This window comes from Myotis davidii, unplaced genomic scaffold, assembly GCF_000327345.1.
Source record: "Myotis davidii unplaced genomic scaffold, ASM32734v1 scaffold144, whole genome shotgun sequence".
Classification (NCBI taxonomy): Eukaryota; Metazoa; Chordata; class Mammalia; order Chiroptera; family Vespertilionidae; genus Myotis; species Myotis davidii.
Window position 1 is genome coordinate 239,247 of NW_006297066.1, and position 12,974 is coordinate 252,220.

The following is a 12,974-nucleotide window of genomic DNA, read 5'->3' on the forward strand; positions in this document are numbered from 1 at the left end:
AGGGAGTGGCAAGAAATATTCAAAGTGATGGATAGCAAGGACCTAAAATCAAGATTACTTTATCCAGCAAAGCTGTCATTCAGAATTGAAGGTCAGACAAAGAGCTTCACGGATAAGGAAAAGCTAAAGGAGTTCATCACCACCAAACCAGTATTATATGAAATGCTGAAAGGTATCCTTTAAGAAGAGGAAGAAGAAGAAAAAGGTAAAGATACAAATTATGAACAGCAAATATGCATCTATCGACAAGGGAATCTAACAATCAAGTGAATAATAATCTGATGAACAGAATGAACTGGTGATTATAATAGAATCGGGGACATAGAAAGGGAATGGACTAACTATTCTTGGGGGGAAAGGGTTGTGGGAGATGTGGGAAGAGACTGGACAAAAATCGTGCACCTATGGATGAGGACAGTAGGTGGGGAGTGAGGGCGGAGGGTGGGGTAAGAACTGGAAGGAGGGGAGTTATGGGGGGAAAAAGAGGAACAAATGTAATAATCTGAACAATAAAGATTTAATAAAAAAAAGAAACAAGAAAACACAAAATGTTCCATTGATTGATTATATGTTTTGCAATCCACTGAGTGATACATAATACATATAAGTACAAATTCTCCCATCATTGGATTTACCCTATTTCAAAGCCAGAGATTTGTGGTGTGATCTAAGATTCATTCATTCATTTAACAAATATTTATTGAGCACTATCACGTGTCATGGATTGTCGAAGATCTTAAATATAGCAATGCATAGAACAGAGAAAAATATATGCCCTCATGAAATTTATATTTCAATAAGGATAGAAAATACAATTACAAAAAAAGAAAATACAATTACATAAATGAGTAAATATAGAATATTAGGTACTAAGCGCTATGAGAAAACTAAAGCACAAGGAGTAGTATTGGAGAGATGGCTAAGAGAACACTCACTAAAAGGATGGTATTTGAGGATACACTGAAGTGGGTGAAGGAACAAGCTATAAGGATATGCAGGGAAGTGTATTATAGGTGGAGGGAAAAGGAGTACTAGTGCGACTCAAGAAGACTGAGTGATGGATAGAGTTATGAAATGAGATGAGAGAAGTAATTGGGTTCACCTCATAGGTCTTTATAGTCCATTGGCTTTTTCATAGAGTGGGATCAGAAGCCATTAAAAGGTTATGAACAGGGGAGGAATGTAATCTTAGGCTACAACAGAATCACTCTAGCTGCTATATTAAGGGTAGACTTAAGTGGAAAAAGGCAAATGAGTGGGAAGAGGCTGGATAGGAAAATGTGACAATAATTCAAGAAAGAAATGATGGTAATTTAAATGGAATGGCAAAGTGAAAGTGGTGAAAAGTCTGTCAAGTTTTGAATATACTTAAAAGATAGAGCAAACAGAAATGGAAGAAGACTGGAATGGGAGAAAAGTCAAAGATGATGTAAAGATGTTTGCTTAAACAACTGAAATAACAAAGATGCTATTAACTAGCATATAGAAAACTATGTTTGGAGCAGGGGTTTTGATAAGTGTTAACTTATTAATCATCCAATAGTGCTGCTGAAAAAGGAATTGGACAAATAAGTCTATACTTTAGGTGAGACGTTTGGGCTGAGACATAAATTGGGGAGTCATCAGTCAATATGCTATTTAATGCTAGGAAAGTGGATAGAATCAATCACAAAAAGTGGGTGTACATGGACAGTAGAAGTGGTCTAAGGACAGAATCTTGAGTGTCTCCATTAATTAGTTTTAGGAATTTTGTAAAAAGGATACTACTTTATATGTATACCTCAAGATTTGTTTAAGTATAAAGTAAGATACTGAAGAATGTGTTTTTCAACAGTGACTCATTAAAACCAGTGAGCTTTTTTTAAAATGTATTTTATTGATTATTTTACAGAGAGGAAGGGAGAGGGAGAGGGATACAGAGTTAGAAACATCGATGAGAGAGAAACATCGATTCAGCTGCCTCTTGCAGGCCCCCTACTGGGGATGTGCCCACAACCCAGGTACATGCCCTTGACCGGAATCGAACCTGGGACCCTTCAGTCCGCAGGCCAACGCTCTATCCGCTGAGCCAAACCAGTCAGGGCGCCAGTGAGCTTTTTTTAAAAAAAATTTCTTTATTGTTGAAAGTATTACAGATGTCCCCTTTGTTTATTTTTTCCCCCATTTACTCCTCCACGCAGCACCTGCCCCTCCAGGCTTTCACCACTTTATGGTCTGTGTCCATGTATGCATATAAGTTCCCAGGTTAATCACTCCCTGCCCTTTCCCCCACCCCCTCCTTCCCTCAGAAATTCATTAGTTGGTTTCATGCTTTTATGTCTCTGGATCTATTTTGTTCAACAATTTATTTTGTTCATTAGATTCCACATGTGAATGAGATCATGTGATACTTGTATTTCTCTGACTGGCTTATTTCACTTAGCATGATACTCTTCAGATCCCTCCAAACTGTCTCAAAGGATAAGAGATCCTTCTTCTTTACAGCTGCATAGAGTTGCATTGTGTATATGTACCACAGCTTTTTTATCCACTCATCTACTGATGGGCATTTGAAATGTTTCCAGATCTTAGTTATTATAAATAGTGCTGCTATGAAAGTAGGGGTGCATATATTCTTTCTGATTGGTGTCTCAGGATTCTTAGGATATATTCCCAGAAGTGAGATCACTGGGTCAAATGGCAGTTACATTTTCAATTTTTTTTAGAAACCTCTATACTGTTTTTCACAGCGGCTGCACCAGTCTGCATTCCCACCAGCAGTGTACTAGGGTTCCCTTTTCTCCACTTCCTCACCAGCACTTGTCATTTGTTGATTTGCTGATGATAGCCATTCTGACAGGTGTAAGTAGATACCTCATTGTCCCTTTAATTTGCATCTTGCAGATTATTAGTGACTTTGAGCATTTTTTCATATGTCTCTTGGCCTTCTATATCTCCACTTTGGAGAAGTGTCTATTTAAGTCCTTTGCCCATTTTTAAATTAGATTATTTGTCTTTTGTTAAGTTGTATGAGTTCCTTCCATATTTTTTTAATTAACCCTTTATCGGATGTATCATTAGCAAATATGTTCTCCCATGCAGTGGGCTCTCTTTTCATTTTGTTGATGTGTTGTTTTTTTTCTGTGCAGAAGTTTTTTATTTTGATGTAATCCTATTTGTTTGTTTTCTCCTTAATTTCCTTTGTCCTAAGAGAAGTATTGATAAACATATTGCTAAGAGATTCCAAATAAACAAAATCAGAAATGAAACAGGTGAAATAACTGAACCCACAGAAATACAAAGATTGTAAAAAAAAATACTACAAAGGACAAACTGGATGAAATGGACATATTCCTAGAAAAATACAATCTTCCAAACCTCAATCATGATGAATCAGAAAACCTGAATAGGACAATAACTAATGATGAAATTGAAGTAGTAATAAAAAGACTCTCAGAAAACAAAAGCCTTTGACTGGATGGGCTCAGAGGGGAGTTTACCAAACATTAAAAGAAGAACTAACACCTATCCTCCTCAAACTATTCCAAAAAATTCAAGAGGAAGGAACACTTCCAAGCTCTTTTTTTCCTTTATTGATTAAGGTATTACATATGTGTCCTTATCTCCCCATTGTCCCCACCCTACCCCTATTCATGCCTTTACCCTCCTGGTGTCTGTGTCCATTGGTTAGGCTTATGTGCATGCATACAAGCCCTTGGTTGATCTCTCCCCCCTTAACCCAGCCCTCCCCTACCTTCCCTCTGAGGTCTGAAGGTCTGATCTTTTTATGAAGCCAGTATTACTGTAATCCCAAAACCAGATAAAGACACTACAAAGAAAGAGAGTTACAGGCCAATATCCCTGATGAACAGAGATGCTACAATGCTCAACAAACTATTAGCAAATCAGACCCAGCAATATATTCAAAAGGTCATATACCATAACCAAGTGGGATTTACGGACTCAATGTACATACTTTTGTGGTTACGTCACCATCTCCCATTTATTTATAAAAAAAAAGTTCCATCATTTTCACATATGTACATATGTGCTTTATGTTTTTTTTATTATTTATTTACCAAAAGTAAAGGTCAGGAATTGTTATCTTTCTTTTAAGTTTTTTTTTTTACTGTTTCACTTCATTACTGCTGTGTATGTGCTCCATGTGAGTGACGTAGGTGCTTATATAGTTGGGTCCTGACTTACAGAGACTTTTCGTGTTACATCGCACCTAGGAATGGATCTCCAATGTAAACTGAGGACTACTGTATTCCAGGGATGCAAGACTGGTACAATATTCAAAAATCAACAAATGTGATACATCACATATACAGATTGAAAGACAAAAACCACATGATCATATCAATTGATGCAGAAAAAGCATTTAATAATAACCAATACCCTTTATTGATAAAAACTCTCCCCAAGTGAGATTCATGATTATTCATGCACCATGTAAAAATCCCTTTCTTATCAATATCCCTTACTCCTTTTCTGTAACACTTGTTGAACAATGACAGGTTAAGGGAATACAATTACACTAATATGTTCAGGGGGATAGGAAGCCAAGTAAGAGATAACCCATGCCTAGAGATATTTTAAGGAAATACAAGAGACAAACAAATCAAATGTGCAATATATTTAAATAATTGCTCTTGGTCAAAGTTCTGCACAAAGCCTTTTAGGAACACAAAAGGTGTGTATTATTGGGAAAAGTGAGCTGAATCTAGAAGGATCAATAGGAATTTGGCAAAATGGATAAAAGACTTAAACGTAGATGGGGAACCATAAAACTTTTAGAAGAATCCATAGAGAGCAAAACAGCAGACATATGTCGTAGAAATGTTTTTACCAGTACAGCTCCTAGGGCAGTGATGGCGAACCTATGACAAACGTGTCAGAGGTGACACGCAAACTCATTTTTTTGGTTGATTTTCCTTTGTTAAATGGCATTTAAATATTTAAAATAAATATCAAAAATATATATCTTTGTTTTACTAATGGTTGCAAATATCAAAAAATTTCTATATGTGACATGGCACCAGAGTTGTTAACGTTTTTCAAAATGATGACACACCAAGCTCAAAAGGTTTGCCATCACTGTTCTAGGGCAACAGAAACTAAAGAGAAAATAAACAAATGGGACTACATCAAAATAAAAGCTTCTGTACAGGAAAAGAAACCATCAATGTAACAACAAGAAAGCGCACTGCATGGGAGGACATATTTGCTAATGATACATCTGATAAGGGGTTAATTTCCAAAATGTATAAAGCACTCATACAAGTGGCCAGGGGACATATGCAATAATGCTCAAAATCACTAAGCACTGTGGAAAACAGTATGGAATTTCTTTAAAAAATTCAAAATGGAACTCCCATTTGACCCAGTGATCCCACCTCTAGGAACATATTCCAAGAAATTGAAACACCAATCAGAAAGGACATATGCACCCCTATGTTCATAGCATCAAAATTTATAGTATCTAAGTTTTGGAAATAGCCTCAGTGCCCATCAGCCGATGAGTGAATTAAAAAACTTTGATACATCTAAAGAATGGAATACTACACAGCTGTTAAAAAAAAAGAACTCTTACCATTTCAACAGCATGGATGGACCTGGAGAGCATTATACTAAGCGAAATAAGCCAGTCGGGGAAAGATAAATACCACATGATCTCACTCATTTGTGGAATATAATGGACAACATAAACTGATGAACAAAAATAGATCCAGAGACATAGAAGCATCGAACAGACCTTCAAACCTCAGAGGGAAGGCAGGGGAGGTAAGACATCAACCAAAGGACTTGTATGCATGCATATGAGCATAACCAATGTACAAAGACAGTAGCGGGGTGAGGGCCTGTGATGGGGGGCAGAAACAGCGGGGGAGAGATCGATGGGAGGAAAAGGAGACATATGTAATACTTTCAACAATAAAAAATTTAAATAAAAAATACTCTACCCAGGACACGTGGAGCATAATAACTGGCATTTCAGTGGCTAGATATCACAGAAACTATGAAATGTAAAGGTTGACAGATTTTTAGTAAATTTGGCTCACATTTACCTATTGTTCCTTTAAATAATATAATCAATACATTTGTTAAAAAATAGAAAACCACAAGAACAGAAATTGAAATCCTCAGCAAAATTATAATTTTTCATAATCTCAATTCTAAGTTTAAAGAAATAAACGTAGAATTCCATTAAATCTATAAAACATTTATTTTGTACTCTAAATTGTCATCATTGGCACTGATGTTAAAAATTTTAATGTTAAAACATTAGAGAAAAATACCTAGCCTAAGCTTGTACTTTGGGTTTAATAATATGAAGGCTACTTATACGGGTTTTTTTGTACTATAATATTGACAAAATATATATTTTTTCATCTTAGAAATTTTCTTTCTCAGAGAATGAAACACTTGAAAGCAAGAATAGAAAAGTTCGGCGGACAAAATGGAGACCACATTATTGAAATTCAGAAATTCAAATATAAGCAGATCTGCAAAATCCTAGGGGATCATGTTAGATAAATGTTTATTAGCCAGAGAGGCAGCAAAATCTATTTGTGAAATACCAGAGTTAAAACACTTTTCTAAACATAATAATAATTAAAATCTATGGAGAAGCATATTTCCTTTTGACTTTTTTTTTCTTTTTCTTTTTTTTTTTTGTCTTTTGTCAAAACTAAAGGGGAATCTCAAAAATCCCAGGACTGAGCTAAATCACATATATATACCAAATTCTCAAAAGATTAAAAACATGTGGATTAAAATGTTTTAAAGATTTATGTTTAAAGATAATGTTTCAGAGATATCATACTCACAAATACTTCTGGATAACTGCATTTTTCAATTATATTTCCAAAATATAGCTACTATTTGCCTTATCTATCTTAAATAGCTATAATTACATGATGAAGTATGTAAACACATTTCTGAAGCACTAAAGTCTGAAACCCAAGTTATGAGATTAAAATTTTAGTATAAAAGATAAGGTAAAATTTAATTGGTGGTTTAGGATAAAAGTATTACCACAACCTAAAAGTGACAAGGTTACTAATTCATAAAAAATATATCTCAGCTAGTACATTTATAAAGTATAGACTTACATAGAAATCTATCAAAACAGATAGTATTTGGGGAAACTTTACAACTTGATTTATGAGTTCTATGGTGAGATTATTAAGCACTTCTGTTAAAAAACAAGCATAATAAATATTTCCCTTTACTTCACAGTATGTAATAAGACATTAGAAAAGCTGATATAGTTTTAAAATTGCATATAGTGTTTTCTCACTATACAACAAAACTAGAGTATCTCTAGCATTTTCAGTGGTTTATAACTCATAAATATATATTTGTTAGGGCCACTCAGTGTAATAAAAGACATACCTAAATTGGCACAGATGATGATGGGAGGAAATGAAAGAAAAAGAAAGCTTTTTCATATATGCTGATAAGAATATTTCTATATTTTATAATAAAATCTGGTGAAATATTTAAGACTAAAAGAATAAAGTGTTATTTTAGTTGGGTTTAAATGTTTCTAAAACTTGATAATGCAGTTTCCCTAATGAAAATGAACTTCAAAAAATAAAAATAAACTTCAAAACACTGAAATTCATCAATGCTCCATCCATGGCTAAGTGATGAGAAACATCCTAGGCACAACCTAAGTTAACACTATTCAAATCACATTCGTTGTTTCAGGAAGCTATTTCCAAATTTATAATCTGGAATAAATGCAAAGAATACATGTTTGCAATAGAACAAATAAGCTATTGGCTAACAATAGTGAAATCCTAAGTGAATTCCATGGAGGCCTTACAATATTATTAGGTATTATTTAGTTATAAGTAAATGAATAATTGAATTTATAGCTATTTTTAAACTAAAGATAATTTCATAAATACATGATTGGTACAGTAAGACCGTGTTAATTCTGTGTTTGAAACTGGTAGTCATTAGGACTTTGCTTTGAAAGCCTATCATCTTGGATCTTATTTTCAAAAATTCAATCTGATGTTAAAAGATATGTCATAACTTGGGTTTCAGACTTTAGTGCTTCAGAAATGTGTTTACATACTTCATCATGTAATTATAGCTATTTAAGATAGATAAGGCAAATGGTAGCTATATTTTGGAAATATAATTGAAAAATGCAGTTATCCAGAAGTATTTGTGAGTATGATATCTCTGAGAAGCTGCTCAAAACTACAGAGGTTGAAGTTAAATTTTTGATGTTGTCACTCTCAATCTATTGAATGGCTGACAGACAATCAAACCCTTCTGGCTGGCTGGCAGCTCATTTTGCCTGGCAGGTGGCAAACAATTAGACACACCAATTTGTGCCTCCTGATGACATTAAAGCATGAAACTAAGTTGTATGCAGGGCCTAGTGATTTGTGTGAAAGCATTTCAAAAATAATACTCTTTGCCGTGGCAACTCATTTCAGACTGCCACCTCCGATTATAGCTTTGAGCAGTGAAGACGACAGACTTGAGTTACAGGCAGTGCGAGGCCGCTTCTGTTCAATCCTTCATCTCGCCCCCTGAGACCTCAATCCCTCCTTTCATCAATATCACCTCATCATTTACATTTGATAGTAGTTGAACTATTGCATATATTAACTATACTGGAGGCCCTTTTCCTAAAAAGAATTAAAAATATGCTTTGTGCACCTCAATTTCATTTCTACTTAGAATTATGATTCTGCTCCCATTGCATTTTACATAAAAGCTACCAAGAATAAATCAAAGGGTTCTATTTTTTAAAAACAATATTCTCAAAATGTAATAAATTTTGAATAGCTAAGATTATTGGCATTCAGATGATTGCTTTGTTAAGATTTATTGGGGGGAAAAACCCTGTTCTAACAATAATCCAAACTTACACAAAAAATATGTTACTTACTCTTTATTTCACTAGATTCTCTTATGCAAATTACCATAGTTCTCTGTACTTACTGTTTTGTATTTTAACAAAATTTAAATATGTAACTTAAAATTAAATGGAACACAAACTTTCATTACCTTAAATTGTCATAACATTAATTTATAAAACTATATAATTAAACATACTTACATGCATATTTATATGCACTCATAAACACATATACCCAGACATCCCAGGACCATAAACCAAATAAGTGAGATAGAGGACACAAATATGAAATGGCATAGGAACATCCAAGAAACCACAAGAATGAACCTCCAAATATTAACAAACTATTTTTAAAAGAAATATCGGTCTACATTTATAGACCTCTCTTTCTTTTACTTTTTTAAATTTTTGACACTTAACACATTTTATCTTATATGAAAATTATTTGCAAGCATTTTTATCTCCTCTAAGTACCTAAAAGACAAAAGATTAAATTCATCTTTACATACTAACAATGACCAATGCCATTTATATTTTCACAATAGATTTTCAAGAATAATCTGTAGGACACTGGTTAAAATGTGTATGGGCAAAGTTTAAATTATATTCCTATATAAAAGAAGATAATCCTCACCCTTAAAAACCAAAAAATTACTGTCTATAATTTATACAAGGCAGTTTGACTATTTTAGATATTATATTTTGACTATATATTTATTTTGACATTATAGGTTAAGAAACATTTTATTTCCTAACAGCTTCTTTATAAAAAAGAGTTGCTTGCCAATCACTTCACACACATACTTTTTGTGTAGGAAAATGTGTTTTGAACATTCAGAAAGTCAAAAAAAGTATGTAAGCATAATTTGGAATATGTATCAATCCCAGTATCAAAGTTAAGTAATATTGTTAGAATTAATGATTATCCTAAAGTAATTTTCTAATGTTGCACATGTTTTTTAAATAGTAGGATGTATTATATGCACACGTTCTTTGGCTCTAAAATATTTTATTCTTCTGTGGCAAGTATAACGAAACAGAAAACAAAATTCTTGGTTCTCAACTAAAAGTTCCTTGTACAATTAATATCTGAATATAAACAGATAAATGGGGCCATGTTATAAATCATTTAGAACCCTAAAATACCTTTCAGCAATATTTACTTTCAAATGTCTTTCAACAATACTTACTTTCTAATACTTGCTTCAAAATATGGCTTTTACATGGATAATGTAAATTCCATGAGGAAGATGATCACACATTTAAAATTTTTTTCCATATATCTGCATTTAAAACTCAAATTTAAATATTACTTAAGGCAGGCTGCTTAATATCCAACAATTATTAGAGTTTTCATTAATAATGTAATGGAATTTTAGAGCCAGAGTAGACCTTGACAAAATCTGGTCTTCCCCATTTATATCCATTAACAAATTAAGTCCAAAAAGATAAAATGACTTCCCCAGTGCAGTGTAGTCACTCGATGGTTGATTATGATCAGAATCTGAGTTTCTCTATTTCTAATTCAATGTGATATCCTCCATATCATATTGAAACCCCTTTTTTAGAGATATATTATTAAAATGCCATACTATGAGATTAATCAAGGTGGTCTGTCACTTAGCTATCATCTGTAGTAAGAATCTATATTAATAAATCTAATGTTTTCAAGACCCCCTAATATTTTTAAATTAACAGATTCAAATTTTCCTTCCATGTGTGCAGCACTGTAAGTAATTAGTTCAGTACCTACCTGTCAAAGGAATGAAACTGCATAGGAAGAATAGCTTGTGCTTCTCTTTTCAATGCTGGATCTGGGTATGGAATAGGATCAGGGCCACATTCTGCAATTTCAACTGGAGCAGCGACAAGGCTTTTCAATATTTCCTTGACATTGATGCCTTTGGTTTGACTAATGCTAGATATGGATGGTGCAGGCTTCAAAATTTCACTAGGATTCTCAGTTAAGCTTTCTTGTGATTTTTTCACTTCAGAGGACAACGTGGATAACAGTTCACTCATGGCATCAGGGCCTGCGCTAGGCTCTAATTCTGCCCCATTCAAGATGCTAACCACATGCTCCTCTCCAATTCCTGAATCTGTATGAGGAATGGAACTTTCTAGCTGAATATCTTCACCAGGGGTTGGTGTTTCTTTCTCCTTTATAGTGTCTGGAAATGCAGCAGGTGTTTCTGTAATGAAAGGAAATGCTTTCAATAAACTCATAATTGGAAACCTAGTAATAATAATAAAATAGTTTCACATATTAGAGAAAATAAAACCTGTAATAAACAAAAAGTCTGCTATCTGGATGTGCAGGACAACTGGATTAAAACATATCCATATATATCTGTATTTGTTTAGCAAGCATCAACAGAATCCTGTTTCTATTATAAGCCATTTGGCATTTCAAAACAGATGTCTTTAAGAATAGGGAACAAAGTTCCCACATAATTTTTCATAACAGCTCATAAATAATTATTATATGAAGTTCCTCTTTTATCATTTTATTGTTAGCAAAAAATATTGAAGATATTTTTATACTTCTCTAATATTGTCCTTAAAAATGTCATTTTTATAACTTTTATGGTACTTCAATAATCAATGTCTAATTAAAACATTTAAACTAGTGGAAGATACTTTAAAGTTCCAAGAACAAAATGCATAAAATTCTAAGGAGTTAATTGCAAAAATCATGTCAAATGATTAGTTAAAAATAATACTTTAACCAGAAAATAATGCTCCTCAAGGATTTAGCCTACATGTGCCTTTCTTCAAGAATAATTATTTTAGAGTACTTATTTCTTGTGAATAAATATAAACTTCAATTTATGAAAACTTAATTAGAAAAATATAGGTATGAAATACACATATAACATTACCAATTAAAATAGATAAAAAGAAAAATATCTTTAAACTATTAAATTTATATTAAATCTCATTATACAAAGGTTAATATAATAAACTTCTCCACATAATAAAAAGGGACTTATGTAACACTTTCAACAATAAATATAAAAAAAATGAAACCATAGCCAACATATACAAATAGTTAAAAAATTGTAAATGATGACCTTAAAAAGTTTATCTAAATTAGAATATGATGGAGATAATAACAGATCTTAATTTTATAAAGTCATGATGAAGAAGAAAATAAGATACTACATGAAAAGTATTTGCAATTCCTCCTTAGATTCTTAGTAAATGTTAGTTAGTTAGAAATAATATCTTCATATTATTCAATATTCCTAGTCCTATCTAATAAAAGAGAAACATGGTAATTAGCGTACGACCGCTCCCCTTCCCATTGGCTAATCAGGGAGATATGCAAATTAACTGCCAGCCAAGATGGCAGCCAGCAGCCAGGCAGCTAGAAGCTAACATGGGGCTTGCTTGCTTTAGTGACGGAGTACTACGTTCCCCGCCTGCTTTGCCGGCCTCTGAGCTTGCAGTTTCAAACATTGTAACAAATATATAAGCTAAACAAAACCCCAGAAACCGGCTTTCAGCCCTCCAGGATCTCAGAGCTGGAGTTATACATTGTTTCAGTTATAGAACACAAACCAACCAGATACCTGCTTTCAGCAGCTGAAGCCTCAGAGCTGGAGCCAGAGCTAAAGCTGGCCCAGAATAAAAAAAAAGAAAAAAAGGAGCAGTTGGGAGCTTCAGTCACCCATCAGCCTGAAAACAGCCCACAGCCCCTCACCCAGACTGGCCAGGCACCCCAGTGGGGATGCCCACCCTGATCCAGGACACCCTTCAGGGCAAACCAGCCAGCCGCACCCATGCACCAGGCCTCTATCCTATATAGTAAAAGGGTAATATGCCTCCCAGCACTGGCATCAGCAGAGCCACGAGGCCTCCCAGCACCAGGATCAGTGTGACAGGGAGCAGCACCCAAACCCCCTGATTGCCCTGCGGCTCTGTGTGTGACAGGGTGTGGCATCCCAATCCCCACCCTGCCTCCCCACGGGCCCTGCTCTGTGTGTGACAGGGTAGAGCCATAACCTTCCCATTGGCCCTGCCCTGAGTGTGAGAGTGGTGGCGCCCCAACCCCCTGATCGGCCCTGCTCTTGGGTGATAGAGGGTGGCACCCCCACCA

At 34.3% G+C, this 12,974-nt stretch overlaps 1 protein-coding gene across 1 annotated transcript in view; it reads right to left on the minus strand.

The window, feature by feature from the left end:
- NBEA (neurobeachin) overlaps nucleotides 1-12,974 on the minus strand; it is a gene marked incomplete at its 3' end in the record, with an annotated part of 537,034 nt that overhangs the window by 163,590 nt on the left and 360,470 nt on the right. Inside the window, exon 31 of the mRNA XM_015569799.1 lies at nucleotides 10,626-11,064. Within this exon, the coding sequence (XP_015425285.1) occupies nucleotides 10,626-11,064 (439 nt within the window). The remainder of the gene's footprint in view (nucleotides 1-10,625; nucleotides 11,065-12,974) is intronic.